Source organism: Prionailurus viverrinus, chromosome C1 (genome assembly GCF_022837055.1).
Source record: "Prionailurus viverrinus isolate Anna chromosome C1, UM_Priviv_1.0, whole genome shotgun sequence".
Taxonomy (NCBI): Eukaryota; Metazoa; Chordata; class Mammalia; order Carnivora; family Felidae; genus Prionailurus; species Prionailurus viverrinus.
Window position 1 is genome coordinate 161,055,707 of NC_062568.1, and position 27,515 is coordinate 161,083,221.

The following is a 27,515-nucleotide window of genomic DNA, read 5'->3' on the forward strand; positions in this document are numbered from 1 at the left end:
CTGACAAAAGCTTTGTCACAAAACTTTCTAATTTTATGAAGCTCTTGGATGGTTTCTTTGATGTTTATATTGGGATTGGAGGGGTAGAAATGAAAAAATAAAGTAGGCATTTATACATATATAATATATAATACATATATATATTATATACATATATATTATATATAATATATAATACATACACAGATATATAATTATAATTATAGATATTATATATAGTTATGTAGTTAGCTATATATATTATTTAAATATACTATGGTTATGTATATGTATGTGTGTGTGTGTGTGTGAGTGACCATAACTCCTAGTCTCCCACTGTAACAGTAGAGACTCAACAAATATATGATTAAAGAAAACCGGTGGGGTGGTGGGGGTGGAGAACAGGGGTTAAGAAGAAAAGAAGCATGAGAGAGAAGGAGAGAAGAGAGAGAAGGAAGAAATTAAGAAAAGCAAGAGAGAAAAAGAGTTCATTAGTTGCTATCAAACACCTATAAGGGAAGGATCTTATAGTTCATATCTATGTTTAGTAGAATATATTTAATCTTACTGATATATTACATGAAAATTCATACCAGTGTTGTCAGTTTTCAAGATCTTCTCTAAATGTCTCACCATGATCCCATTAGGACAGAATTATACATTCTTTTTAAACCTCATAATACCTTTCTATCTTCCAATAATTACATCACTCTTTATACAGGATTTATCATTATTTGCTTGTCAGTACCTTCTGCAAAATTGTAAGGTATTGAGAGAGTACGTTTCTATTCTATTTCTAACTTTTAGCAATATAGTGTCTGGTGTGGAGAAGATAATAAGTAAAACTTGGATAGATGAATGGATCAATGAATGAAAGGCTAGACACATGGATGGAATGAGGTGAATGAGCAAGTGATGGGTTTGCTAAGACATACTTAACTATATAATACTATAGGTTGACCCACACACAATGGGAATTGATTTAAAATTTACCATGAACTTAAAGTCTTCATTATAGACTAAAGAAGAATTAGATTATCCACTGTGATATTCACATATGCATAATAAATTTGTGAGTGCATATACAATAGATACAGAGGCAGATATTTTCAAATATTTCAAATGATACCTGAAAAATACGTACCTGGCAAAACACAGGTTTATGTATACTGGAAAAAAATTGCAACAGCTCCTCTGAATCCCTGTAGTCACTAGGGAGTTTATCTATACAAAGGCACTTAGAATGAATTAGCTCTGCAGCCAATAGATTAACATCCATCCATTGTGCAAACAGAGCTGATGCTCCCAATTGTTTACCCAATAACTCCAATCTAGCCTTTGCAGCAAAGTCCTTTTTCATGTATTCCACAAATCCATAGCCTTTGGAATGGCCAGTAACCTCACTGTAGACTAGAAAACATCTCTCGATATTTCCATAAGCACGAACAAGTTCTTCAAACTCTTCTAATGTAAAAGAAGTGGGTAAGTTGGTAATACACAGCAAAGCATCTGTTGGCTGGAGCTGAACAATTAAGTCCTTTCCTCGAAAAGAATATTGATGGAACATCTGAATTGCATTCTGGGCTTGTTCCCCATTCAGTAAGGTAACAAAAGCTAGAAGATAACAAAATGAATTAAAGTTTTGTCTAAGCCAGTGTTTGCAAACTTTTTTGACTATGACCCACAGTAAGGAATATATTTTTGGTCTGTGACTCAATAAACACACACACACACACTTCAAATATTTCTGAAACAAAAGTATTAGTAACTGAAACTCCTGCCCTATGCAATGCACTCTGATATTTTCTATTCTATTTCATTGTGTTTTTTTAGGCTGATACCAACCACTAACCTAATTTCATGACCAGTGACTCAAATCAAAGTGCAGGAATTATATCAGGAGTTCCACTGTAAGATACTACAATGTTCTGTTTTGTTTTTGATTTTCATACAGACTTTATTTTTTCCAACTATGTCTAATGCAAAATTTTATAAAGTCTTAAAAATTTTCTTTTATATTGAAGCACCTAAATACATAAAGCAAATATTGACAGAAAGCAAGAAATTGATAGTAATACAATAATAGTAGGGGACTTTAACACCCCACTTACATCAATGAATAGATCATTCAGGCAGAAAAACAATCATGAAACAGTGTCTTGGAACGACATATTAGGGCAGATGGACTTAACAGATATATACAGAATATTCCACTCCAAATCAATAGAACACACATTCTTTTCAAGTTCACAAGGAACATTCTCCAGGATAATCATATGACAGGATACGGACAAGTTTCAATAAATTTAATAAAATTTAAATCCTGTATCTTTTCTGATCACAATGGTATAAAACTAGAAATCAATCACAAGAAAAAAAAGTGGAAAAAAACACAAAGGTGGAAGCTAAACCACATGCTACTAAACAGCCACTGGATTTCTTCAATGAAGAAATTAAAGATGAAATTAAAAATACTTGAAGACAAATGAAAATAAAAACACAATGTTCCAAAATCTCTGGGACACAGCAAAAGCAGTTCTAAGAGGGAAATTTATAGGGATACAGGCCTACCTCAAGAAACAAGAAAAATCTCCAACAGTCTAACCTAACACCTAAAGGAATTAGAAAAGGAAGAAGAAACAAAGCCCAAAGCCAGGAAAGGAAGAAGATATTAAGATCAGAGCCAAAATAGAGAGTAAAAAAAAACAACAGAAAAGATCAATGAAACCAAGAGATAAAAGATCAACAAAATTGATAAACCTTTAGCCAGATTCATCAAGAAAAAAAGAGAGGATACAAATAAATATCAGAGATAAAAGGGGAATTAACAACTGACACCACAGAAATACAAAAGACTGTAAGAGAATACCACAAAAAATTTTGTCAATAGACAGAACAACCTAGAAAAAATGGGTAAATTTCTAGACACATACCATCTTCCAAAACTGAATCAGGAAGAGATAGAAAATCTGAACAGACCAATTACTAGTAACAAAGTTGAACTGATAATCAAAAACTTCACACAAACAGAAGTCTAGGACCAGATTGCCTCACAAGTGAATTCTACCTTTCATTTAAGGAAAAATACTGATTCTCCTGAAACTATTCCAAAAATAGAAGAGGAAGGAAAGCTTCCAAATACATTCTATGAGGCCAGTATTACCCTGATTTAAAAACAAAAAACAAAAAACAGAGACACTACAAAAAAAAGAAAATCACAGACAAATATTCCTGGTGAACAGATGCAAAAATCCTCAACAAAATATTAGCAAGTTGCATTCGGCAATACATTGAAAGGATCATTCACTTGGATCAAGTGGGATTTATTCCAAGGAGACAAGCAGGTTCACATATTCACAAATCAATCAACAAGGATAAACCACATTAACAAAACAAAGAAGTCATACAATCATCTCAATAGATGCAGAAAAAGCATTTGACAAAATTCAACATGAATTGATGATAAGCTCTCTCAACATACCTTAGGGGATACATACCTTAACCTAAATAAAGATCATTCATGAAAAACACACAGCTAACATCATACTCAATGGTAAAAAACTGAAAGCTTTTTATCTAAGACCAGAAACAAGACAAGGATGTCCACTCTTATTTAACATAGTACAGAAGACCTAGCCACAGAAATTAAATAAGTAAAAGTCATCCAAATTGGTAAGGAAGAAGTTAAACTGTCACTATTTGTAGATGGTATGATACTATACGTAGAAAACCCGAAAGATTTGACCAAAAACTATTAGAATAAATGAATGCAGCAAAGCTGCAGGATACAAAATTAATACAGAGAAAATAGTTGCCTTTCTGGACACTAATAATTAAATAGCAGAAAGAGAAAGTAAGAAAACAATCTCATTTATAATTGTACTAAAAAGAATAAAATGCCTAGGAATAAATTTAACCAAGGAGGTAAAAGACCTGTACTCTGAAAGCTATGACATTGATGAAATAAATTGAAGATAACACAAACAAATGGAAAGATATTCCATGCTCCTGTATTGGAACAGCCAATACTGTCAAAATGTCTACACTACTCAAAGCAATCTACAGATTTAATGCAATCTCTAACAAAATACCAACAACATTTTTCACAGAACCTGAACAAATAATCCTAAAATTTATATGGAACCACAAAGAACCTCAAGAAGCCAAAGCAATCTTGAGAAAGAAGAATCAAGCTCAAAGTGTTACAATCCTAGCTTTCAAGATCTACTACAAAGCTGTAGTAATCAAAACAGGATGGTACTGGCAGAAAAACAGACACATAGATCAATGAAACAGAGGGCCCACAAATAAGCCCATACCTATATGGTCAATTAATCTATAACAAAGTAGGCAAGAATATACAATAGGGAAGACAGTCTTTTCAATAAATGGTGCGGGGAAAATTGTACAGCCACACTCAAAAGAATGAAACTGCACCTTCTTACACCATACACAAAATAAACTTACAATGAACTAAAGACTTAAATGTGAGACCTGAAACTGTAAAACTCCTAATGGTTGCAAAAAAAAAGGCAGTGATCTCTTGGACATCACCCTTAACAACATATTTATGGGTATGTTTCCTTAGGCAAAGGAAACAAAAGCAAAAATAAACTATTGAGACTACACTAATTTGCTTGGCCAAGGAAATCATCAACAGAACTAAAAGACAACCTAATGATTGTAAGAAGATATTTGCAAATGATGTATCTGACAAAGGACTGATACCCAAAACATATAAACATATACAAATCAACACCAAAAAACAATGTGATTAAAAAATGGGCAGTAATGGGCAGTGCCTGGGTGGTTCAGTTGGTTAAGCATTTGACTCTTGATTTCAGCTCAGGTCATGACCTCACAGTTTGTGAGATCAAGCCCTGTGGCAGGCTCTGTGCTGATAGCATGGAGTCTGCTTGGCATTCTCTCTCTCTGCCTACCTGGCATTCTCTCTCTCTCCTACTCTCACTCTCAAAATAAATAAACAAACATTTCTTAAAAATGGGCAAAGGGCCTGAATAGACATTTTTCCAAAGAAGACATACAGATGGCCAACAGATACATGAAAAGATGCTCAACATCACTCATCAGCAGAGAAATGCAAATCAAAATCATGAGATATTACCTCACACCAGTCGCAATGGTTAGTATCAAAACGACAAGAACTAAAAGTGTTGATGAGGATGAGGAGAAAAGGGAACCCTTGTGCACTGTTAATAGGAATGTAAATTAGTGCAGCCACTGTGGATAGTAGTATGGGGGTTCCTCAAAACATTGAAAATAGAAATACCATATGATTCAGTAATTCCACCACTGGGTATTTACCCAAAAACAATGAAAACATTAATTTGAAAAGATACATGTTTGCTGCAACATTATTTACAACAAAGATATGGAAGCAATCCAAATGTCCATTAATAGATGAATGCATAGAGAAGATATGGTGTGTGTATATATATACATATATATGCACACACACATGTATATATACACACATATAACAGAATATTAGCCATAAAAAAGAATGAGATCTTGTCATTTGCAACCACATGAACAGACCTAGAGGGTATATTGCTAAGTGAAACAAATCAGAGACAGAAAGATAAATACCAAATGATTTCACTAATATGTGGAATCTAAAAAAACAAATGAATAAACAAAAACAAATGGGAGGGGCACCTGAATGGCTCAGGTGATGGAGCATGCAACTTGGTATCCAGGGTCATGAGTTTGAGCCCCGTGTTGTGCACTGAATGTGCTTTAATAAAAAAAAAAAAAAAAAAAAAACTCAAATACAGGGAACAAACTGGTGGTTGCCTGAGGGGACATGGGGGAGTGGTGAGGGAAATATATAAAGGGAATTAAGAGGTACAAACTTCTAGCTATGAAATAAGTGACAGAGATGAAAAGTACAGCATAGGGAACATGGTCCATAATACTGTAATCATGTATGGTTACAGATGGTGACTACACTTACTGTGGTAATCACTGAGTAATGTATAGAATTGTGGAATCAATATGTCGTACACCTAAAAAAAAATATGTTGTACATCTGAAACTAATATAACATTGCATGTTAATTATACTGCAATTAAAAAATAAACAATACAAAGCCTACAAAAATTTACTATAACATCACAACGTATTAGGACATTCTTTATAAAAATGAATGTTTCTAGTAAGATACATAGATACATTAATAATGCCCACATTTAGAATCAAAGTGAAACCAGATGCTTAAAAGTGAAATCTTACCTGTTCTCTTATTTCTGTCCACATAACAATACTTTAACTCATAGTCTTGTAATAAATCATGAACTTCCTGAAAGAGACAAAACACGAGTTCAAATAAACACATGAATGCAGTTAGTGGATAATCCAGCTGTATTAGCCAATCATTACTGCCACCACCATCTGCCATGTACAACACTTTCCACGGATCTCCATTATTTAAATTAAAGGCATTCCAGGCCCACCAAATATAACATCAACCTACCTCTCCAACTGTATCTCCCAGTACAGGATCTGCACACAGATCCTGTTTCTGCTCTATGAGCACGATCTCATGAGGATGCCATGCACAGCCCTCATTCTGAATCTCTGCTCATGTGGATACCTTGACCTTGCATGGGACAAAGATATCAATACTTGTAAACTTCATCTGAAACCACATGCATCCTTTGAAATCCCAGTTCAAATATTCTTTCATGAAGTTTTCTCCAATTCTTTCCCACAGGACATGACTTCTCTCACCTCTACACTAACAATGATCATACTTTTTTAATGCCTGTCTTATAGAAATAATATTAAACATTTCTCTTTGTATATCACATACTGAATTTTTAACAAGTAATACACTTGTAGATGCTGTAGTACCAGCCTAGAGAATAAATACAGTTAGACTGCAAACCTAGCGATCCCTGGGTATGAAACAATAACCACCACAAGGTACACGTGTGGTTCAATTTATTTCCACTTGGCTCCCCAAGATGTTGAAACTGGCTTTCCAGTTCATTCTGTTTCCATTATCAATCCAGTCTGAACTTGCTTCTTCTGGTATGACTTTCACCCAGCTGGGGTCCTGAAAAAGCAAATTTATATTCCCAATCCTCCTGTTAAATTGATAATACTTGAGTATGGGAACTGTATTTCATAGATTTGCATAGTACCTGTACTGCTTTGCATACGCTAGGCAGTCAAACATACACTAAACTGAAAATAATTATTTTGTCATTGAATTGATATTTGGCCTTGAAAGTTTACTAATAATACACAACAGATGCAATTATTATTTTTTAAAGGAACTGGACTATCATGTAGGTGGACATTCTGATCCTGGATGGAGGGTTACAGCCAACCTGCTCTATATTGCACATAAATAAATTAAACATACACAAGTGCTGGTATGTTGAGTTCACAATAGAAGCGAATTTACTCAATGATAATAATTCTTATTATTGCCATTATTATAGCTAATATTCATTTAGCTTTTACTTAGGTACCAGAGGAAGGGTACCTCACTCCTTTTATTAAAAACCAGGAGGGGCGCCTGGGTGGCTCAGTCGGTTGGGCGTCCGACTTCGGCTCAGGTCATGATCTCGCGGTCCGTGAGTTCGAGCCCCGCATCGGGCTCTGTGCTGACAGCTCAGAGCCTGGTGCCTGTTTCAGATTCTGTGTCTCCCTCTCTCTCAGACCTTCCCCCATTCATGCTCTGTCTCTCTCTGTCTCAAAAATGAATAAACGTTAAAAAAAAAATTAAAAAAAAAAAACCAGGAAACCAGAACAGGGAAAAATCAAGTAACTTGCCAAAGTCATACTTAGTAACTTGCTGAGTGGAGATTCACCCATCAGTCTGGTTCCAGGGACTACAACCTTAACCTCTACACAATACCACCATATTCCTTCTAAAATTAATTAAAAATAGTATACTACCACTAAGAATTACAAAAACAATATCATTAGTGCCCTAGTAAGAGATCATATGGAAACAGAAAATAAATACGTGGGCAGTTACAAATTGAGACATATTTTCCCCTTCAACACAATGTAAGTGGGGGGGGGGGGGAAGAGTGACATAACAGGCAAAATATAAAAACATAATGTTAGGTGAAGAAAAGATAATCACCTATGGTAAGAAAGAAAAGAAAGTAAAGTTGATAATTTAGTATTCTTTATTAGTAAGTCAAAATTAGATATATTTTAAAATACATACACTACCAATTTTGTGAAATATGGTTTGATGAGTTATGTAGTAGTATGATCAATATACATATCTTACTATGGTAATCTTTTATCTTGTAAACTGTAATGTTTTCTTGGACTTAAAAAAAACATATAGTGTATTCATTAAGAAAGTGTAATTCTCTCAATAGCATAGCACACACATCTTGCCAATCAGCTAATACTTAATATAGAAGGTGGTACGCTTTTAGTCACACAGACTTTCATCTCTCCTTTCAGTAGTTAACAGCTGTCGAGCGCCAGATTAAGAAAACATGACACTGCTCTTCACATTATCAACTATCTGTAAACAAATGACACGTTATGTTCCTCATTCAGCTGAATTACCTGAGAGAGATCTTAAATATTCAAAGATGCATTTTGCAACTTAAAGTTTTTATTTTTAAAATACCTCTATTTAAAATTGTAACTTTTCTATGTATCAGATGTGGCATACAGATTTTGCCAGCTGGGAAACCTTACAAGGCTTCTTGTAAAGAAAAAAAAAAAACGATTATTTTTCTCCATGCCCTGGTTGTTTTGACCCAGGCAAAAGTGGGTCACCCCTCAATTTAAGCCTTGGTAAATTGGCCAAATTAAAAACTTAAAACCTGAAAGAGAGCCCTAACAACCATTTGCCTAAATTCCACTATGCTCTACAGAAGCACAGAACCCAAACAACTGAAATTGTATCTCCCTATTCTAATAGCTTTATGACATTTCTATTAACTTATAAGTTAATTTTAAGGAATGAAGTAGCACCTTTGATAAAAACATGTTGTCTTCTGACCAGAAATATCAGTTACAAATTACTTACAGTAAGATAAGTTCATCAAAATTGATAGCATTAAACAGCTTTAGTAACCTATCTCCAGGCCACGTTCATTATCACTCTCTGGAATTAAATGAAAGTTTTGCACATATGAAATATTTCCTGGGGAGAGAATTGATAGCCTTAAGGAAACCCAGCCTTAGGTTTTTTTTTTTTTTTAATGTTTATTTTTGAGAAAGAGAGAATATGAGTGGGGAAGGGGTAGAGAGAGGGGGTTCAGGGGATCCAAAGTGGGCTCTGTGCTGACAGCAGAGAGCCCATTGTGGGGCTCGAACTCATCAACCACGAGATCATGACCTGGGCCGAAGTTGGGCATTTAACTCACTGAGCCACCCAGGCGCCCCAACCCAGGCTTAGTATTAAACATGAATCACATCACCTTCTAAACCCTTCTCAGACTTACTTTCATTAATTTTTTTTTTTTTTCCTAAGAAAGGCCTTCACAGATTTCAAATTCTACTTTTTTGGAATAAAAAAGGAAACATTTTTGCTAATTTGCCTTTAAAATTTTAAGTGATTTGATCTTATAAAGAGATTATCTGTAACACGTATTAAGTTATGAGGCATAATAATGAAATAAGCATCTAGGAACTCACCACCAAACCTAAGAGAACATTAGCAACACTGTTCCACTGACTTTTGCATTCATTTGCTAGGCTCATCCCACCCTTCCCCTATGGCTGGAGTTGCTCACTTAGGTATGCATCTCCAAACAATATGTTGTTTTACTTGTTTCTGAGCTTTAGAGAAATGGTATTGTGATGCTTTTAGTTTTCTGTGCCTTGCTTTTGTGTGTGTGTGCTTTGCTTTTTTTTTTTTAAGTAAGCTCCCTGCCCAACTTGAGGTCTAAACATACAACCCTGAGATCAAGAGTCAGACACTCTACTGACTGAGCCAGCCAGGTGCCCTGTGTGCCTTGCTTTTTATACTCAATAATATGTTCCAAAAATTCACTCATGTTCCACCTGGCCATTCATTTATTCACTACTGTTTGATATTCCATTCTAGGACTATTTTTCTATCAATGAATATTTGCTTTCTAGGTTGTTGTTTTGCTACTTACATATTTTTAAAAAATTACTACCACGGCACCTGGGTGGCTCAGTCGGTTAAGCGTCCAACTTTGGCTCAGGACATGATCTCATGGTTCTTGAGTTGGAGCTTTGCATCAGGCTCTGTGCTGACAGCTCAGAGCCTGGAGCCTGCTTCAGATTCTGTGTCTCCCTCTCTCTTCCCCACTCATGCTCCCTCTCAAAAATAAACAGTAAAAAAAATTTAAATAATAAGAAAAAAACAGCAGATGTTGGTGAGGACGTGCAGAAAGATGATCTCTTTTGCACTGCTGGTGGGAGTGCAAACTGGTGCAGCCACTCTGGAAAACAGTATGGAGGTTTCTCAAAAGTTAAAAATAGAACTACCCTATGACCTAGCGGTTGCACTACTAGGTATATATCCAAGGGATACAGGTGTGCTGTTTTGAAGGGGCACATGTACCCCAATGTTTATAGCAGCACTATCGACAATGGCCAAAGTATGGAAAGAGCCCAAAATGTCCATCAACAGATGAATGGATAAAGATGTGGTATATATATACAATGGAGTATTATTTGGCAATCTAAAAGAATGAAATCTTGCCATTTGCAACAACATGGATGGATCTAGAGTGTATCATGCTAAGCGAAATACATCATTCGTATGACTTCACTCATATGTGGAATTTAAGACACAAAACAGATGAACATAAGGGAAGGGAAACAAAAATAAAATAAAAACAGGGAGGGGGACAAACCATAAGAGACTCTTTTTTTTTATTAATTTTTTTTTTCAACGTTTATTTATTTTGGGACAGAGAGAGACAGAGCATGAACGGGGGAGGGGCAGAGAGAGAGGGAGACACAGAATCGGAAACAGGCTCCAGGCTCTGAGCCATCAGCCCAGAGCCTGATGCGGGGCTCGAACTCACGGACCGCGAGATCGTGACCTGGCTGAAGTCGGACGCTTAACCGACTGTGCCACCCAGGCGCCCCAAGAGACTCTTAAATACAGAGAACAGAGGGTTGCTGGAGGTGCTGTGGGTAGGAGGGGGGATGCGCTAAATGTGTCAGGGGCATTAAGGAGGACACTTGTTGGGATGAACACTGGGTGTTATACATAGGGGAAGAATCACTAGAATCTACTCCTGAAATCATTATTGCACTATATTCTAACTTGGATGTAATTAAAAATAAAATAAATTAAAATAAAAGTAAATAACTACCACATTCTTATAAATTTTATATATTTCCTAGTGCTCATGTACAAGTTTCTGAAGAAATGAAATTCCTGGGCTGCACATATGCAAATCATCTTTGTATGAAAGTGCCAATTTGTTTGCTGGAATGGCTGTACCAGTCTATATTCCATCAGGAGGATGTGAAAGTCCTGCGAATACATATCCCTACAATGCTTGGTGTTACCAGATACTTGTCAATTTCATGGATATAATTGTACCTCACTGTGATCTTAACTTGTATTCCCTTGATTACTAAAGGTAGAGCTTGTGATAGTTACTTTTAGGTTGACTTGGCTATAGTATCCAGCTATCTAAACATTAATCTAAGTGCTGCTGTGAAGGATTTTATAGATGTGGTTAGTATCTACCATCAGTTTAAGTAAAGGAGACAACCTTACATAATGTGGGTGGGCCTCATCTAATCAGATGAAGGCTTTAACACCAAAAACTGAGGTTTCCTGGAGAAGCAATCCTGCCTCAAGACCGTAGCATCAAAACATGCCTGACTTTCTAGCCTGTTGGTGTGCGTGACAGATTCTAGACTTGCCAGCTCCCTCAATCAATCAATCAAGCTCTCTCTCTATATATATATATCTGCATATAGTATAAATACATTTTAACATGAATATTATATATGTATCTCTGAAGAACTTTAACTGACGTAGGCATCTTTTCATGTTTATTTGCCATTTATTTCTCTTTCTGGAAAACACTCATCTTGATTGCCATTTTTCTATTGTATTTGTCTTTTAACGACTTGTAGGAGTTTTTTTTATTTTAAACATATTCTGCATACTAATCCTTTGTTGGGAACTGTATTATAAATGTATTCCCCTGCTATGTGGTCTGTTATTTTATTTGTGAATTTTTCTGGTGAAGAGAAATGTATCATTTTAATCAAGCCAAATTTATTAATTCTTTCCTTTACCATTTGTATTTTTTGTACATTAAGAAGTCCTTTCCTGAGGCAGGTGGGTGGCTTGCACAGATAAGCCTCTGACTCTTGGCTTCAGCTCGGGTCATAATCTCACAGTTGGTGAGCTCAAGCCCCACTTGAGGCGAGCATGAGCCCCTGCATGGGGTGAGCATGAGCCCTGCTTTGGGTGAGCCCCACTTCTCTCCCTCTCTCTGCCCCTTGCTCACCTTCACCCCCCACCCTCAAAAAAAAAAAAAAAAAAAAAAAAGAAATCCTTTCCTACCCAAGTCCTAAAGACATTTTGTGTTCCAATGATTTTTAAATTTCCCTGTCGCTTATCAGTTTTCAGTCTGTTAGCCATATTATGCTAGCTACAATTTCCAGTACAATCTGGAATGGAAGTGATGCTGACACTGCTCCTAATCTCAGAGGGAAAGTTCTCAGTAGTTCACCATTGAATATGATGGCTTTGGGTTTTCTAGATAATCTTCAAGTTTGGGTTCTCTTCTATTCCTGATTCCTATGAATTTTTACTAGGAATGGGTGTTAAATTTTATCAAATGCTTTTTTTGCATCACTCGTGATGCCTTAAGTTCCATCTTCGTGCCAATGATCTCTAAATTCTTATTTCCACTTTCAAACCTCTCTCTTAGGCTCCAAACTTACATATGCTATTGCTTGCTTAGAACTGCATTTGCATGTTCCACATCAGGTAATAATTTTTTTTGGCCCAATGGAGGGTCTATCATATATTATCTTTCATGATACTGCCTGAGTAAATGTGGTATTAATTTTAACTTTGGTAAAATTTTAGCAACTGTAAATGGAGCTATTATGTTGGGAAGTTCATTTGAATACAAACTTTTTGCCAGGGGAACATTCTAACTTTGTCTAAAAAAATTAGGGGCGCCTGGGTGGCTCAGTCGGTTAAGCGTCCGACTTTGGCTCAGGTCATGATCTCGCGGTCCGTGAGTTCAAGCCCCGCATCGGGCTCTGTGCTGACAGCTCAGAGCCTGGAGCCTGTTTCAGAGTCTGTGTCTCCCTCTCTCTCTGACTCTCCCCGCTTCATGCTCTGTCTCTCTCTGTCTCAAAAATAAATAAACGTAAAAAATTAAAAAAAAAAAAAAAAAAAAAAATTAATACACTTTTAGCTTTTCTTATTGTCAAAATAGTAATAATAATGATAATTTACGGAGTGCTCACTGTATCCCAGGCAATTTATAGATATTATCTCATTTAATCCTATTTAACCCAGATTAGCTAGATTTTAAAGCTGGATTTTATTATCCCGATTTTAAAGATGAGGCCATTGAGGCCTAGAAAAGTATAGTGACTTACAGTATAGACAGTATGCGATTGATCTAGGATTCAAACCCAGAATAACAGACTCTAGAGCAAACACCGTGAACTACTAAACTATATTGTATCTTAAGTATCAGCACTACAAAAATAAAGTCTAAGAAATATACATTCCCATCACATTTCTAAAACTTACTGCATCACTGACCTCCTAACCTTAGAATGAGGATTAGGCCAAGAACAAAGTTTGAAAGATAAAAACAAAAACAACATAGTGTTACTTTTTGACAGCTAGAAATAAGATTGCATCACTACCTTGGGTTAATTATTTCAATGGATCCTCATTTCCCTTAAAGTAAAATCCAAACTCCCTAATATGGCTTATAAATGTTTCATCATCTGGTCCTCATATAGCCTTTCTCTAGTGCTTGTACACATTTAGGGGAGGGAAGTGGATGCACACAGCAGACAGCAAGCTCTCTGGGGTCTTTTCTTCTGAGGATCCTTCTCCTGCTGGATCAGGGCCCCACCCTTACAGCCTTGTTTAACTTTAATTACTTCCACAGAAGCCCCATCTCCAAATATAGCCACACGGTGAGGGGAGGGGGGCTAGGTCTTCAACATATGAATTTGGAGGAACACACACATTCAGTCCATAACAGGTGCCTTCATGAAATGGCTGGTTCCAGGGCTGAAGCACAGAAAGTGCAAAATAAGCTGCAACATCTTATGTTGAAAACAAAGGAAATGCTTGGCAAAGGATGGGGACATGTACAAGGACCTCAGACCCTTCCCATAAGTGTGTGCTGGAATTAGTGACTTGTTTCCAAGGAATCGTGAATGGGAAAGATTGTGTCTTTACAGGAATGACACAGAAGACATCACCTTATGCAAATGATCAAGGTTAACATCACTGGTAGTAAGTCACGTTCTCCCTGAAATGATGTTATCAGAAGTACACCTCACCTCTACGGAATTCTTACCAAAATTCCATAACCCTAATCTCTCATGAGAAAAACATCATACAAACCAACGTGGAGGGGCATTCTAAAAGATATCTAACCAAAGTTGTCAAGGTCATAAAAAGCAAGGAAGAGAAACTGATGCAGAATGGAGACCAATGGGACATAGTGACTGAGTGCAATGTGGGCCCCTGAATTGGCTCTTGGAACAGAAAGACGACATAAGTGAAAAAACTAATAAATCCAAAGACTGAAGTTCTGTTAATAATAACGTACCAATGTTAATGTCTTAGTCCTCACTAACGTACCTTGAGTATGTATATAAGATGTAACATGAATGGAAACTGGGATACATGGGAACTCTATCTCATATCTTTGCAATTTTTTCTGTAAACCTAAAATTATTGCAAAATAAAAGACTGAAGAAGAGGACATAGGAGCCAGCTTGAAGAAGCTCCCACTGCTCAAATCTAAAACAATTTAAGCATGAAAATAAGTAATTAATGAAGTATAACCCATTGAGCAACATAGAACCCATGAGCCTATTTTTAATATAAATAAATTGAACACTTGAAAGGGAATAGAAGAATATTTACACAGTCTTAATTAAAGTATCCTCCTTTAAAATCCTTATTGATTACAAAGGGAAATCTCTGCATGGAGAAGATACCACTTTAATAAAAGTCAAAATGATCAAAGTTAATTTTACCAACAATGAGCCAAAATCTAAAATGTGTACCACCCTGTCCTGCCAAGGATACCTCACTTGAATCTAATCATGCAGAAATATCAGACAACTTCAAGTTGAAGGACATTCTACAAAATAACTGACCCATCTCATCTTCAAAAGGGTCAAGGTCATAAAAGCCAAGCAAAGACTAAGGACTTATTCCAGGCTAAAAAAGACTAAAAAGACACAACTAAGTGCAATACATAATTCTGAACTGGACCCTTCCACGATGAAAGACATTAGTGGGATAACTAGCAGTTATCCTAGTGATTTGAGGATTAGGTGGCAGTTATTTTTACTTTCATAGTAGTGATGTAGTTATGTCAGAAAATGTCCAAATTTGTAGGAAATACACAATGAAGGACTCAGGGTGGTAAAACATCATGGCGGTACTCACTCTCAAACAGTTCAGGGAGAAAAGTTCTTTGTATTGTACTTTTCTGTATGTTTGAGATTTCAAAACTTTCCAGATTCACATGTTCTCGTTTCTTGCCATTACCTATACTCTAGATAAGGCTGTAAAAAGCCCACAGGATATAAAGTCAGGGAAATGGAGACGAATCTGCACTCAAAAGCAAGCAGTTTAACTTGTGGGTAACAGAAGATCCAAAGTCCAGAAAATAAAAGCTGGGAGCTAAGAGAAGAAAATTACAGTAGTGGGTTGAGGAAAGATATAAAGCCCAATTGGCTGGGGCAAAAGGGGTGGGATGAAGTAGGTCAAGGTGACAGGAAGAGAGGCAAAGTATACGCATACAAATACAGGCTTGAACAAATTCAATGAGTTGTAATGCTCTTTTGGCATTCCTGTGGTAACAAACAGTTAACAGAAAGCTTCAAACACAAGGAAAATGCATGAGTACAGGGGAGTGATAAGTTCACAAACCTAACGATAATGATAGTAAAAATAAGCACAGAATTAGGCACTAAATGCATAAAAAACAAGTTTAAGAGCCCACAATGAGCTAGGGACTCAGAAAACTAAAAAAAGAGAGAAACTTCTTTCTTATCAAATACTTATTGTGAAGAACACTGAAGAGCACAATGGGCAACTGTCTTCCCATGTTTTAAAGAGAAATATTCTTGGGGCGCCTGGGTGGCTCAGTCAGTTAAGCATCCGACTTCAGCTCAGGTCATGATCTCACGGTTTGGGGGTTTGAGCCCCACATTGGGCTCTGTGCTGACAGCCCAGAGCCTGGAGCCTGCTTCGGACTATTCTGTGTCTCCCTCTCTCTCTGCCCCACCCCTGCTCACGCTCTCTCTCTCAAAAATTAATAAACATTTAAAAAAATGTTTTAAATTTTTAAAAATAATAAAGAGAAACATTCTTCGTATCAGTCTCTGACATTTAGTACATGTTAAGGAGAAAATAATACACTGCAATTCCTTGTAAACCTCCGTGCCAGGCATAGTGCCTCAAGTGTCCATTGGTACTGCTGGGGAGGCTGGAGAAGAATGAGCTTTTACAACAAACATGAAGTGACTCAGTTGACTTTTTTTTTTTTTAATTTTTTTTTCAACATTTATTTATTTTTGGGACAGAGAGAGACAGAGCATGAACGGGGGAGGGGCAGAGAGAGAGGGAGACACAGAATCGGAAACAGGCTCCAGGCTCTGAGCCATCAGCCCAGAGCCTGACGCGGGGCTCGAACTCATGGACCGCGAGATGGTGACCTGGCTGAAGTCGGACGCTTAACCGACTGCGCCACCCAGGCACCCCCTCAGTTGACTTTTTTAAGAAAGAAAATTAAGGAGCTTGATTTATATTCTTGCCCAGATGGAGGATCTGGCATAAACATAGCCCACAACAGATTCAGATGAAAACTCTTTGAGCTCTGGATCTGCTCAAATGGTCCATACTCACGTGAAGTCCCAAAAATATGACCAAATTATATTAGCCTGGAAAGGCACTTCTCAACCTGGGTCTATAATTCCCCAGTGAGATCAGGCGTAACAAGAGATCCATAATCTCTTGGAATTACATGCAAATTTCTACGTGTCTAGGAATATTAAGCACTTTTCCTGGAGAGAGCGTTTATGGCTTTCAACCTACTCATAAGCCATAAACAGTTGACTGATTGAATTATGAGTAAATGGAGTAACATCACTGCCAAAAAAGCCAGCACAATCTTACAATGCAAAATTTCTTCATTGTGCAAGTCAGTCATGAATACTTGAGTATGTCAGACATATTAATAGAAGTCTAAAATTTTAGAACAAAGTAGGCGGGTAATCCTGTTTTAAATTTCCCTTGGAACAATGTGTCAGGCTCTAGGTGAAATATTTGTGACACAAAGGTAAATATTACATAATTCCTGTCCTTTGGAGGACACGCTACAGTGTGTGTGGAGAAGAATTGTAAGTATAATACAGTGTAGGATAAGAATATGAGCTTTGGAACCAAACAGACATTAGTCTTTTTACCTTACCACTAATTAGTGGAATGACCTTTGGCAAACTGCTTAACATCAATTTTGCATCTGTTTCCCTATCAATAAAATGGAAATGAGAAATTCTGATTTTTTTTTTAATTAAAAAAAATTTTTTTTAATGTTTGTTTATTTTTGAGAAAGAGAGAGACACAGCATGAGCAGGGAAGGGGCAGAGAGAGAGGGAGACACAGAATGTGAAGCAGCCTCCAGGCTCTGAGCTGTCAGCACAGAGCCCAATACGGGGCTCGAACTCACAAACTGTGTGATATCATGACCTGAGCTGAAGTCGGACGCTTAACCGACTGAGCCACCCATGTGCCCGGAGAAATTCTGATTTTACAGTCTTGAAATGAGGGGTAAGTATCATGTAAACAAAATATACAGTGTCTGGCAATAGTAAGCACCCAATGAACAAAATTTTTTATTGTTGCTACAGATATCTAAAGGAGAGAGAAATTTGTTCTTACAGAGGGATTACTGGAAGATCTCAATTAGACAATCATACTCAATTTTGGGTGCCACATTTTAAGATATACAATAACAAAGTAGTAGTGGTATGCATTCAGGGAAAAAGAATTAAGTCTGTGAGGAAATTTTCTGGACTCATCCGAAAAACTAGTGGTTTGAAGGAATTGAAGTTGTAAGTTAAAAAACAATATGACAAATTCTCTATTATGGGAGGGGAAAAGTTGGATCAAGAAATCAAAATTTCAGGGAAATTAATTTTATATATTCAGTATAAATAAGACACTAAAGCTGTCTGAAGGTAAAGTAGGATACTTTACTAAGCAGTGATGTCTTTGAAAGTAAAGGTGTTAAAAGTTCACGGGTTGAGAACTTTAAATTGGATTTATTTATGCAGTAAGCAGAAGAGTTAGATAAAATAACTTCTGCCATCCCTTCCAATACTGAGATTTTACTTTGTGTGTTTTTTTTTACTTCTATATTAATTAGCATACTATTGGTTGGTAGTAACGTAAGACCCAACTTGAAATCCATGAAATAAAAGGAATCAGTGGCTTGCATATGTATGAAATTCAGAACTAAGTTTCAGATATAGCTTGACCAGGGCTCTAGCTCAGCTTTTCTCTCTCTCTCTTTTTCCTCCACCTCAGTCCAATCCCCCTTTGGATGTCTGCTCTGTCCTCAGATAGCCAGCAGCAATCAGGGCAATGTGCCTCTGCATTTGTATCCAGTAGGAAGAGAACTCCTTACCTTAACAAGCAAACAAAAGTCCTAAGCTTCTTGTTATATTGGGTTGAAGCAATCACTACAGTCAAGGAACAATGATATAGTGACTGGCTTAGGGGGCCCATGCTTTAATTCTCATGCCAAAAGGGAAGAACACTGCTTATTGGTTTATGTCACCCAAACCAATGGGGTGACTTCTATCAAACGGACTCAAGTCATATAATTGCTAAGTAATGAGGGAGGGAAAGAGCCTCAAAGGAAAATCTGGGTTCTATGAGGAAAGACGACGGAAAGAAAGGAAACTGGGTAGGCAACAGCATCAGGTTCTGAGCAAGAAACATCGCATACTCAAAAACTAAGTAATTGAATTTTTTTTAATGTTTTCATTTTTGAGAGAGTGTGAGCGAGCGCGCGCAAGTGGGGGCGGGGGGGGGGGGGTGGGCAGAGAGAGAGATGGAGACACAGAATCCGAAGCAGGCTCCAAGCTCTGAGCTTGTCAGCACAGAGCCCCCCCCCCCCCCCCCCCCGTGGGGCTCAAACCCACAAACCGTGATATCATGACCTGAGCTGAAGTTGAATGCTCAACCAATTGAGCCACCCGGTCACCTCAAAGAGAATTTTTTAAAGACACTATCTACAAAGGCTTAAAAATAAAAAAAAACTATGGTTAACAACAGTCTCCCATAACCCCTGGCAGAGGGATTATGATTACAACAACCCAAAGAGCTTAGTTGCATGGTGTGCCACTGGAAAGGAACTGTGACCTTTGAAAGAGGAAACAGCCAACCCAAGGTATCCTGGTAGAAAGGGAGCTGGGTGAATAAATGCTCCAACCTAGCTCTCTTTCACCCTTTAATCTCCCACTGGTGGCTCTGGCCAAATGGAACCAGAAATTAGAGGATGAGAGAGCCTGGTTAGTGCAATCTACAGAAAGATAAGCCACCCAGGACACAGCACAGGTGAGAAGGATGGAGACAGATCTGGAAGAACAAATGAACGATACTCAGCACAGCGACCAAGGACAATCCTCTGCAGATAATCATAAGCCAAAATATACAGACAAGCATTCCAGGTGGTCTGATTTTCCCGCTTCTCATTTATTACCCCTCTCAATACACATCATCCTCTTAGACAAGGCAACTGCCTCCCCAGGCAAACAAAATACAGCGCCAAGGTTTCAGACAAGCAATCATAGAACATTTAAATTTAGAATTTTGTTTTCTCTATTTGCATTTTAACCTTCCTTTATTTGTCTTGTTTCAGCTGGTCTAAGTAGAGCTAAGCATAAAACTTTCTGCCCACAGTTAAGAAATGGGTTCTGAAAGCTCCTAAGGACTGCTGGCTACAAAGTAGGGAAGATAAATCCACACAGAAGTAGTAAGAGACAAAATTCAGGGGGCCAGAGGGACCCCTTTTCAGCAACAGCCTTCCATCAGAGATGATCTCATTTAATGCTTCCCTGATGTTCGTGATCTTGTTTGTTTAAAGAGCAATTGCCATAAGTACAGCTTTCTTGAGCGTGGCCATAAGGCACAAGTGTACCCGTCAATGACTTGAAGCTGGAAGAAGCTGTTGGTGCACAAAGCTGTTTAGATGTTACTGTACTATTTAGAATCAGCTTAAACTTCAGAAGCATCAGAAACCTCAAATAGCTGTTAAGGTGCTAACCGACAACACTAAACACCATCTGCCATGTTATTCTATGGGAAAACACGTTACAAGTCCAAAAAATAATTTATAAACATAAGCTGGTCATTAATTAGGAAATGGCCTATAAATCACCTGAGATTTCTTTAGACTGCTTGTTAACATCCAGCATCGTGACACTGACCACAAAGGACTCCTCTTCTTGAATATGTTTTCAGAGGAGAGAACAAGCATTGCTGAAACACTCTGCAAGAAATCCTGCCAAGACAGAAACTTACCGAGCCAGGGGCAACCCAGAAGTCTCGAAGATGTCCCTCTAGCAGCTTTCAGTGTCCTTGTTACATTGGGAATAATAAAGCATACAGAAAAGAACCCATCATGCAATTCTGATTAACTACACTAGGAAACAAGTAACTTTTAAGTTGTGTAAACTACGCTAAGTAACTACACTAAGAATAACAACTTATCAAGAATGCAAAATGGTATTCTCAATAAGAAAAAGAATATTTTCAAAATGTAAAAATATCCCAGTATCATTAGGAAAAAGTGAGTAATTGCGCTCTTGTGAAAAGAGACAGTAATTACTGATTATTAGAGAAAACAAATAATGTATATTTTTAAATCTCACAGTTAGGGGTGCCTGTAAGACTCACTTGGTTAAGTGTCCAACTTCAGCTCAGGTCAAGATCTCATGATTCGTGGGTTTGAGCCCCACGTCAGGCTCTGTGCTGACAGCTCAGAGCCTGGAGCCTGCTTCTGATTCTGTGTCTCCCTCTCTCTGCCCCTCCCCTGCTCTCTGCCTCTCTCAAAAATAAACACTAAAAAAATTATTTAAAAAAATCTCACAATTGGGGTGCCTGGGTGGCTCAGTCAGTTAAGCGCCCGACTTCGGCTCAGGTCATGATCTCACAGTTAGTGAGTTCGAGCCCCACGTCGGGCTCTGTGCTGACAGCTCAGAGCCTGGAGCCTCCTTCACATTCTGTGTCTCCCTCTTTCTCTGCCCCTTCCCTGCTCATGCTGTGTCTCTGTCTCAAAAATAAACAAACATGAAAAAAAATTTTTTTTAAATCTCACAATTAATGAACACAAAATATGTGAGAAAATGCTATAGGTTTCTGACAAATACAGAAGAAACAGGAATAAGTAGCTTTTAAGAAGAAAATTAAAAAAAAAAGAAAATTAACTGGAACTTTCTACCTTTGGTGGTTTGTTATTCTAAAAAGTGCTTAGTTGATAATACTATGCTTTGAAATGGACCTCGGTGAATTAACCATCAAGCTTCTCATTAACTATTATAATAGAGTACTTCAAAATGAAAGTTAATAATGCCCAGAGTGAGACAATACAACGTTTTGTTTCTATTACTAACCTTGGCTGTTAGCCCTAAGCCCTTCACATTTTCTCTTAATTACACAATAAAGTCTCTTCCAGATTCTAACTTCTAAACAAAAACAAAACACATGTACACATACGTAACATTTAGGAGAAAACTGAGTGAATTCAAACAGCAGAGAGAATAAATGCCACTGTCTTCTCCATTTTGAAACCCCAGTAACAATTCTTTTGAAACAGAACCAGGTTAACCAACAAATGTAAACAATCTATAGAAAGTGCAACAAAAACACATATTAGAACATTACCTTAAAATAAAATTCTAAGTTCATAGTTGCAAAAGACTATCCACAGACACATTCACAACGGCTATTCTGAATAAGAACCAGCATTTAACACTGTTTATTATTCACTATAATTATTAGAAATGTTATTTGTTATAAAATAATCACTAAAGTTACATTCCAAAACACAAACATTCAAAGACATTTCTATAAATATTCAAATCACAATGTTCTGAAACACTTCGGCATGTAGGTAGGTTGATAAGGCTACAGCAGAATCCAAGGCATGAATAATAAGAAAGGAGACTGCAAATGTAGGCAGGGGCCAAGTTACAAAAACTCTAGAATCTTATATTTCTATCCTATTATGTCATGCCTTTCAACACAAGGTCTGAGTACTCCATGGTAATAAAGGAGCACAGAAAAACACAGGATGGGGCGCCTGGATGGCTCAGTTGGTTAAGCATCCGACTTCAGCTCAGGTCAAGATCTCATGATTTGTGGGTGTGAGCCCCCCATCAGGCTCTGTGCTGACAGCTCAGAGCCTGGAGCCTGCTTCTGATTCTGTGTCTCCCTCTCTCTCTGCCTCTCCCTTGCTTCTCTCTCTCTCTCTCTCTCTCTCAAAAATGAATAAACATTAAAAAAAAATCATAGGATAAATATGTGCATCTTCCATGTCAAGTTTATGAGAAAAAGTTGGAAGGCAGTGAAACAAGTTTAAGTCATTGTTTTTACATTAAATCCAAGTTTACTAGAACATAAAATTAACATGAAATTTTCAGTCAGAACATGAAGCTTCAAAGCAATTTCACTCTTGGAATAAGCTAATTGAGTTTCACTATTCCTTATGATTTGAGGAAAAGAGAGAAGTTGAGGAACATTTGAGGAAGATTTTGAGAATGTAGAGCTAAACTTTTCCTTCTCTTTTTTCCCCTCTTTTTCTCTTTTGAGAATGCAAAGCTAAACTTTTCCTTTCTTCTCTGTTTTCTTTTTTTCTTTTTGTAGTAGAGTGACATTCTTGGATTTGTGCTTTGAGTAGTTCTCTCAAGGGAAGCAATAAGCAGGATGGGCTAAAACATAAGACACAGGACAATAATGAGGGTAGATGACAAACAGAAAAGTTGTAATAAGTCTAGGCAAGAGATGACAAAGGACATGAGCCAGAGCTGAGACTATGAAAACACAGAGGGCTAAGAGGATTCGAGAAAACATAGGAGACCAACCAGACAGCACCTGACTGCACTGTAACTATTCAATGAGACAGCTTCTGAGAACTGTTTTTACCTAAAATTAAAATTTGAGTAAGATTTATGAAAATCAAGTTTAATAAAGAAAACACCCTTGCTTTAAAAACGTTCAAAGAGTATTACTAGGCTCCTACTAATCAGTTAGCAATGTAACTTTTCTAGAGACATAACTATACAGCTTGAGAACTAGAGTGAGGAATGGCCTTGATCTTTAATGTAATATTCTAGAATAAATGAATGAATGAACCTAGAGAGTCTTCTAGAAAAGAACAAGAATTTGAGCATTCAAAATATCTTATTACTTAATAACTGAACAAAAAATAGTAACCTTTTCCTAAACCATATTAGTTGTTTCATAAGGAGTAAATTGGTAGTTTAGCCAAGCAATAAAATGCTAAAAGGCACAACAGAAAATTAAAGTTAAATCCTCATTTTTAAGTTGACAGTAAGCTGCAGCCACTGAGAAAGACATTAGAATTAGACATTAGAATTTTTAAGGGAAATAAAAGATAAAATATAAAAAAATCCTTGCAGAATATATTCATAAAATTACAATTTAAGAGTAGATTAAGTGTATGTTAATTTTATTCAACCAATAAAAATAGCTATTCTCAATCTAATTAATCTAAAGACTTTCAACTGCTTTTAAAAATTAGCATTCCTGGGGCACCTGGGTGGCGCAGTCGGTTAAGCGTCCGACTTCAGCCAGGTCACGATCTCGCGGTCCGTGGGTTCGAGCCCCGCGTCGGGCTCTGGGCTGATGGCTCGGAGCCTGGAGCCTGTTTCCAATTCTGTGTCTCCCTCTCTCTCTGCCCCTCCCCCGTTCAGGCTCTGTCTCTCTCTGTCCCAAAAATAAATAAACTTTGAAAAAAAAAAAAGAAAATTGTTAAAAAAAAAAAATTAGCATTCTTTGGTCTACTGTACTTAATTAACACAGACCACTGACAGTTATGATTGTGATCAGAAAACCAGCAGAAATACAAGTACAGAAGATGACAGAAAAAAAAAACACTGCTCAAATGTACACTGACATGTTTAGATTTTAAAACTACATATCAGAAATATTAAAAACATTTTATAATATAAATCAGAATAGAAAAAAATGCTAGAACAAGTCTGGAAATTAATCTCTAGTTCCTAACAACTTTTGTTTTTAGATGAAACTCTTCAATTCTCAAAAAATGTGGCATAAGTATTTAACGTAAAACTTTAAGATACTTGACAGCAAGTATCTTAACTCATCTAGACCTTACTCCAATTTTATTCAATAGTTTATACTTGCTACTTTACAGAAAATTCCAAAATTTAGGCTAAAGATAAAGTCATAACAGAGAAAGAATACCTCAAAAATACAAATCAGTATAATTCTCAAAAAACCTCCATTCATCACTAATACCAATTAAAACTGTCCCCATGTTTGGACCCTTTTATTTATTTATTTTCATGGCTCTTAATAAGGGAAATGAGAGATACCAAAAGAAAAACAAGAATAGAGCAAACTGTCCAAACTTTTGTGTCTAAATATTTTTAGAATTCAAGGGAATGTGGTAACAAAAGAAAATTAAGGCACTTCTCCATCTCCCTTTTCCTAGATTACACACAGAGCTGCTATTCCTTCAACTTTTTTTAATGCCACCTGCTTCTTCCAGGCCTCCCTCTCACTGAGCCCCTTGCTGTCTTCTATTTGCATGGGTAGGGGAAATTTGCTTCTATGAAATCAGCCTATTGCAGGTGTTCTTACAGGTAGCATCACAAAATCTTACCTGACATATGGGAAGTGGACAATGATGGAAAGAGCTGAAGGAGGGATGAGCTATATCATATTGACAGAGTCTTTTTACAGTGCGTTTTGAAACAAAATGGTCCCTCATGCATACGGATTATAAGGTTATATGCTCTCATTTATTGTGAATGGCTATGTAAGGTCTATTTACAAAATAGTGAGGCACTGCTCTCATTATTTACGGGTCTTACTGCAATCATCAATCGCCAGCCCACTTACAATTCCCGGTATCCCCTTATAGAAGGAACTACATAAATCTACCCAAATCTGCCACCACCAGACAGCCTACCCTCCTCCATCCACACGAAATATATAAATTCAAGCTATATATGAAATATACACAAACATCTAGACAATTAAGAAACACTGAAAAATCAGACATGGCTTTTTTTTTTTTTGGTAAAACAAAAATACATATGTATACATAGACATAGGGAAAGGGAGAAGAATAGTACCTTACGTTAACAACGGCTGTCTTTAAATATCAGAAATACGTAAATTTTTCCTTGCCACTGGTGACAACATGGATGGACCTGCAGGGTATTATTATGCTAAGTCAAATAAGTCAGACTGAGAAAGACAAATGCCATGTGATTTCACTTATATGTGGTATCTAAAAAACAAAAGAACAAAACAGAAACAGACTCATAGACACACAGAACTTGGTGGTTGCCAGAAGGAACAAGGTGGGGGGGGGATGGGTGAAACAGGTGAAGGAGATTAAGAGGTACAAACTTCCAGTTAGAAGTACCTCACGGGCAGGAGAAGAACTGTATCGGGAAACCAGTCCATAACACTGTAATAACTTTGTATGGTGACAGATGGTAACACTGTAGTGAGCAATACCTATTGTACAGAAATGTCCAATCACTATGTTGTACCCCTGAAACTAATATAACCATTGTGTTAACCATAGTTCAATTAAAGAGAAAAGGCACAGGTGATTTCTATTTCCCCTCTTTGCGCTTTTCTGTATTTTTTCCCTTTTCTACAATGAGCATGTAGACTTTGGCAATAAGGCGGGGGGGGGGGGTAAAAAGATGCAGTTTCTGATCTTAAAGCAACAGTTAATCTGGATCAAAGACACAAAGTAGCCTATCTTTAAGCCTCCTCAGAGTCACTGAGTAACAAATCCTCCAGTACTTGGAATGACAGAAGGTGGCCGCAAGGTTCCCCAAAGCGCAGCGATAACCTCTCCATTCCGGGGCCTTGGTAAACCGGGGGGGGGGGGGGGGGGGGGGGGGGGGATGGGGGCAGAGTTCTTTCATACAAACTTGGGCAAGTGCTTCTGCAACAGCAAAACTCACTTTCAGCTCTCCGTGACCCCGCCCCCCACGGCACACCCAAGGCCGGAGGACCCCAGGGGGGAGCCCTCTGCCCCTCCCAAGGTGGCCCCGAAAACTTAGCCCCCCAAAACTGTGCTCCTCGGCTCACTTCCACTCTCCTTCACTTCCTTTCGCCTACTCTTTCCCCGACTTCTCTCCTCCCACACTCACCCAAGGGCCACAGGGGAAGGAAAGAACGGGGCAGACTGAGGGCAGCCGCCCCCGATTCCCGTGACCTTGGACCAGCCGATTCGCCTCTCGGAGCCTCAGTTTCCTAATGTGCCACCCGGCCCGGGGGCCGCAGCTCGGAAGCCTGGGGGCTTTGCAAAATCCACAGACAGTTCTAACTCTGCAGCGACGCCCTCCTTCCCTCCACCGTTCAGGCGCCGGGCACCAGCTCCGACACCCCCGCGCAGCTTCCCTCGGAAGCCCTGCCCCGATGTCCCCGGGACGGGCCGCCTCAATGTCCTATTCTCGTACCTGGCAGCTGCTGTCCTGGGGCAGGTTTTTCACCAGGATTTTCCTGCGGTTGCTCAGCTCCCGGCGCATCCGCTGCAGCCGCGCAGCGACCTCCTCGGGGTGCAGCGCGCTGGGCGCGGGGCCCCGGGCAGGGTCCTCGCTGGCGCCGGCGGAGAGCCCCGGCCCCAACCCCGACCCCGCCGCGCCGCCCAGGCCCGCGCCCCCCTCGCCGCTGCCGCCTCCCGCCGCCGCCATCTTCCCGGGCGCCCCGCGGCTGCGGGCTCCTCCGGAGGCTCGAGGGGAAGCGGAGAGAGCGGGAGGAGGCCCGGGCGGGGTCGAGGCGGGCAGAGGCCGCAGAGTGGGCCCGGCCGCGAGGGGGAGGGAGGCGGCGCCGCAGCCAGCAGCCGGCGGGCGGGAGAGGAAACCTGAGCGCCGAGGAGGAGCCCGAGAACCACCTCGCGGGAACCTCCCCCTCGGCCCCCAGCCCCCGCGCACGGGCGGCGCCCATCCCTCTAGCCCGCCCGCCCGCCCTGCGCGCGGGTGGGGGCCCGGGCGCCGCCACCCGGACACCTGTGCGGCCGCGAGTGGGCAGGCGGGCGAGCTCCCCT

The 27,515-nt window shown here is 38.6% G+C and overlaps 1 protein-coding gene across 1 annotated transcript in view; it reads right to left on the reverse strand.

Annotated features, from left to right (window-relative positions):
• Positions 1-27,162, reverse strand: part of RAVER2 (ribonucleoprotein, PTB binding 2) — a 93,104-nt gene extending 65,942 nt beyond the window's left edge. The window contains exons 1-3 of the mRNA XM_047872104.1: positions 26,929-27,162; positions 6,235-6,301; positions 1,124-1,593 (exon numbers count right to left, since the gene is read on the reverse strand). Of these exons, the coding sequence (XP_047728060.1) occupies positions 1,124-1,593; positions 6,235-6,301; positions 26,929-27,162 (771 nt within the window). The remainder of the gene's footprint in view (positions 1-1,123; positions 1,594-6,234; positions 6,302-26,928) is intronic.
• Positions 27,163-27,515: the final 353 nt, after the last annotated feature.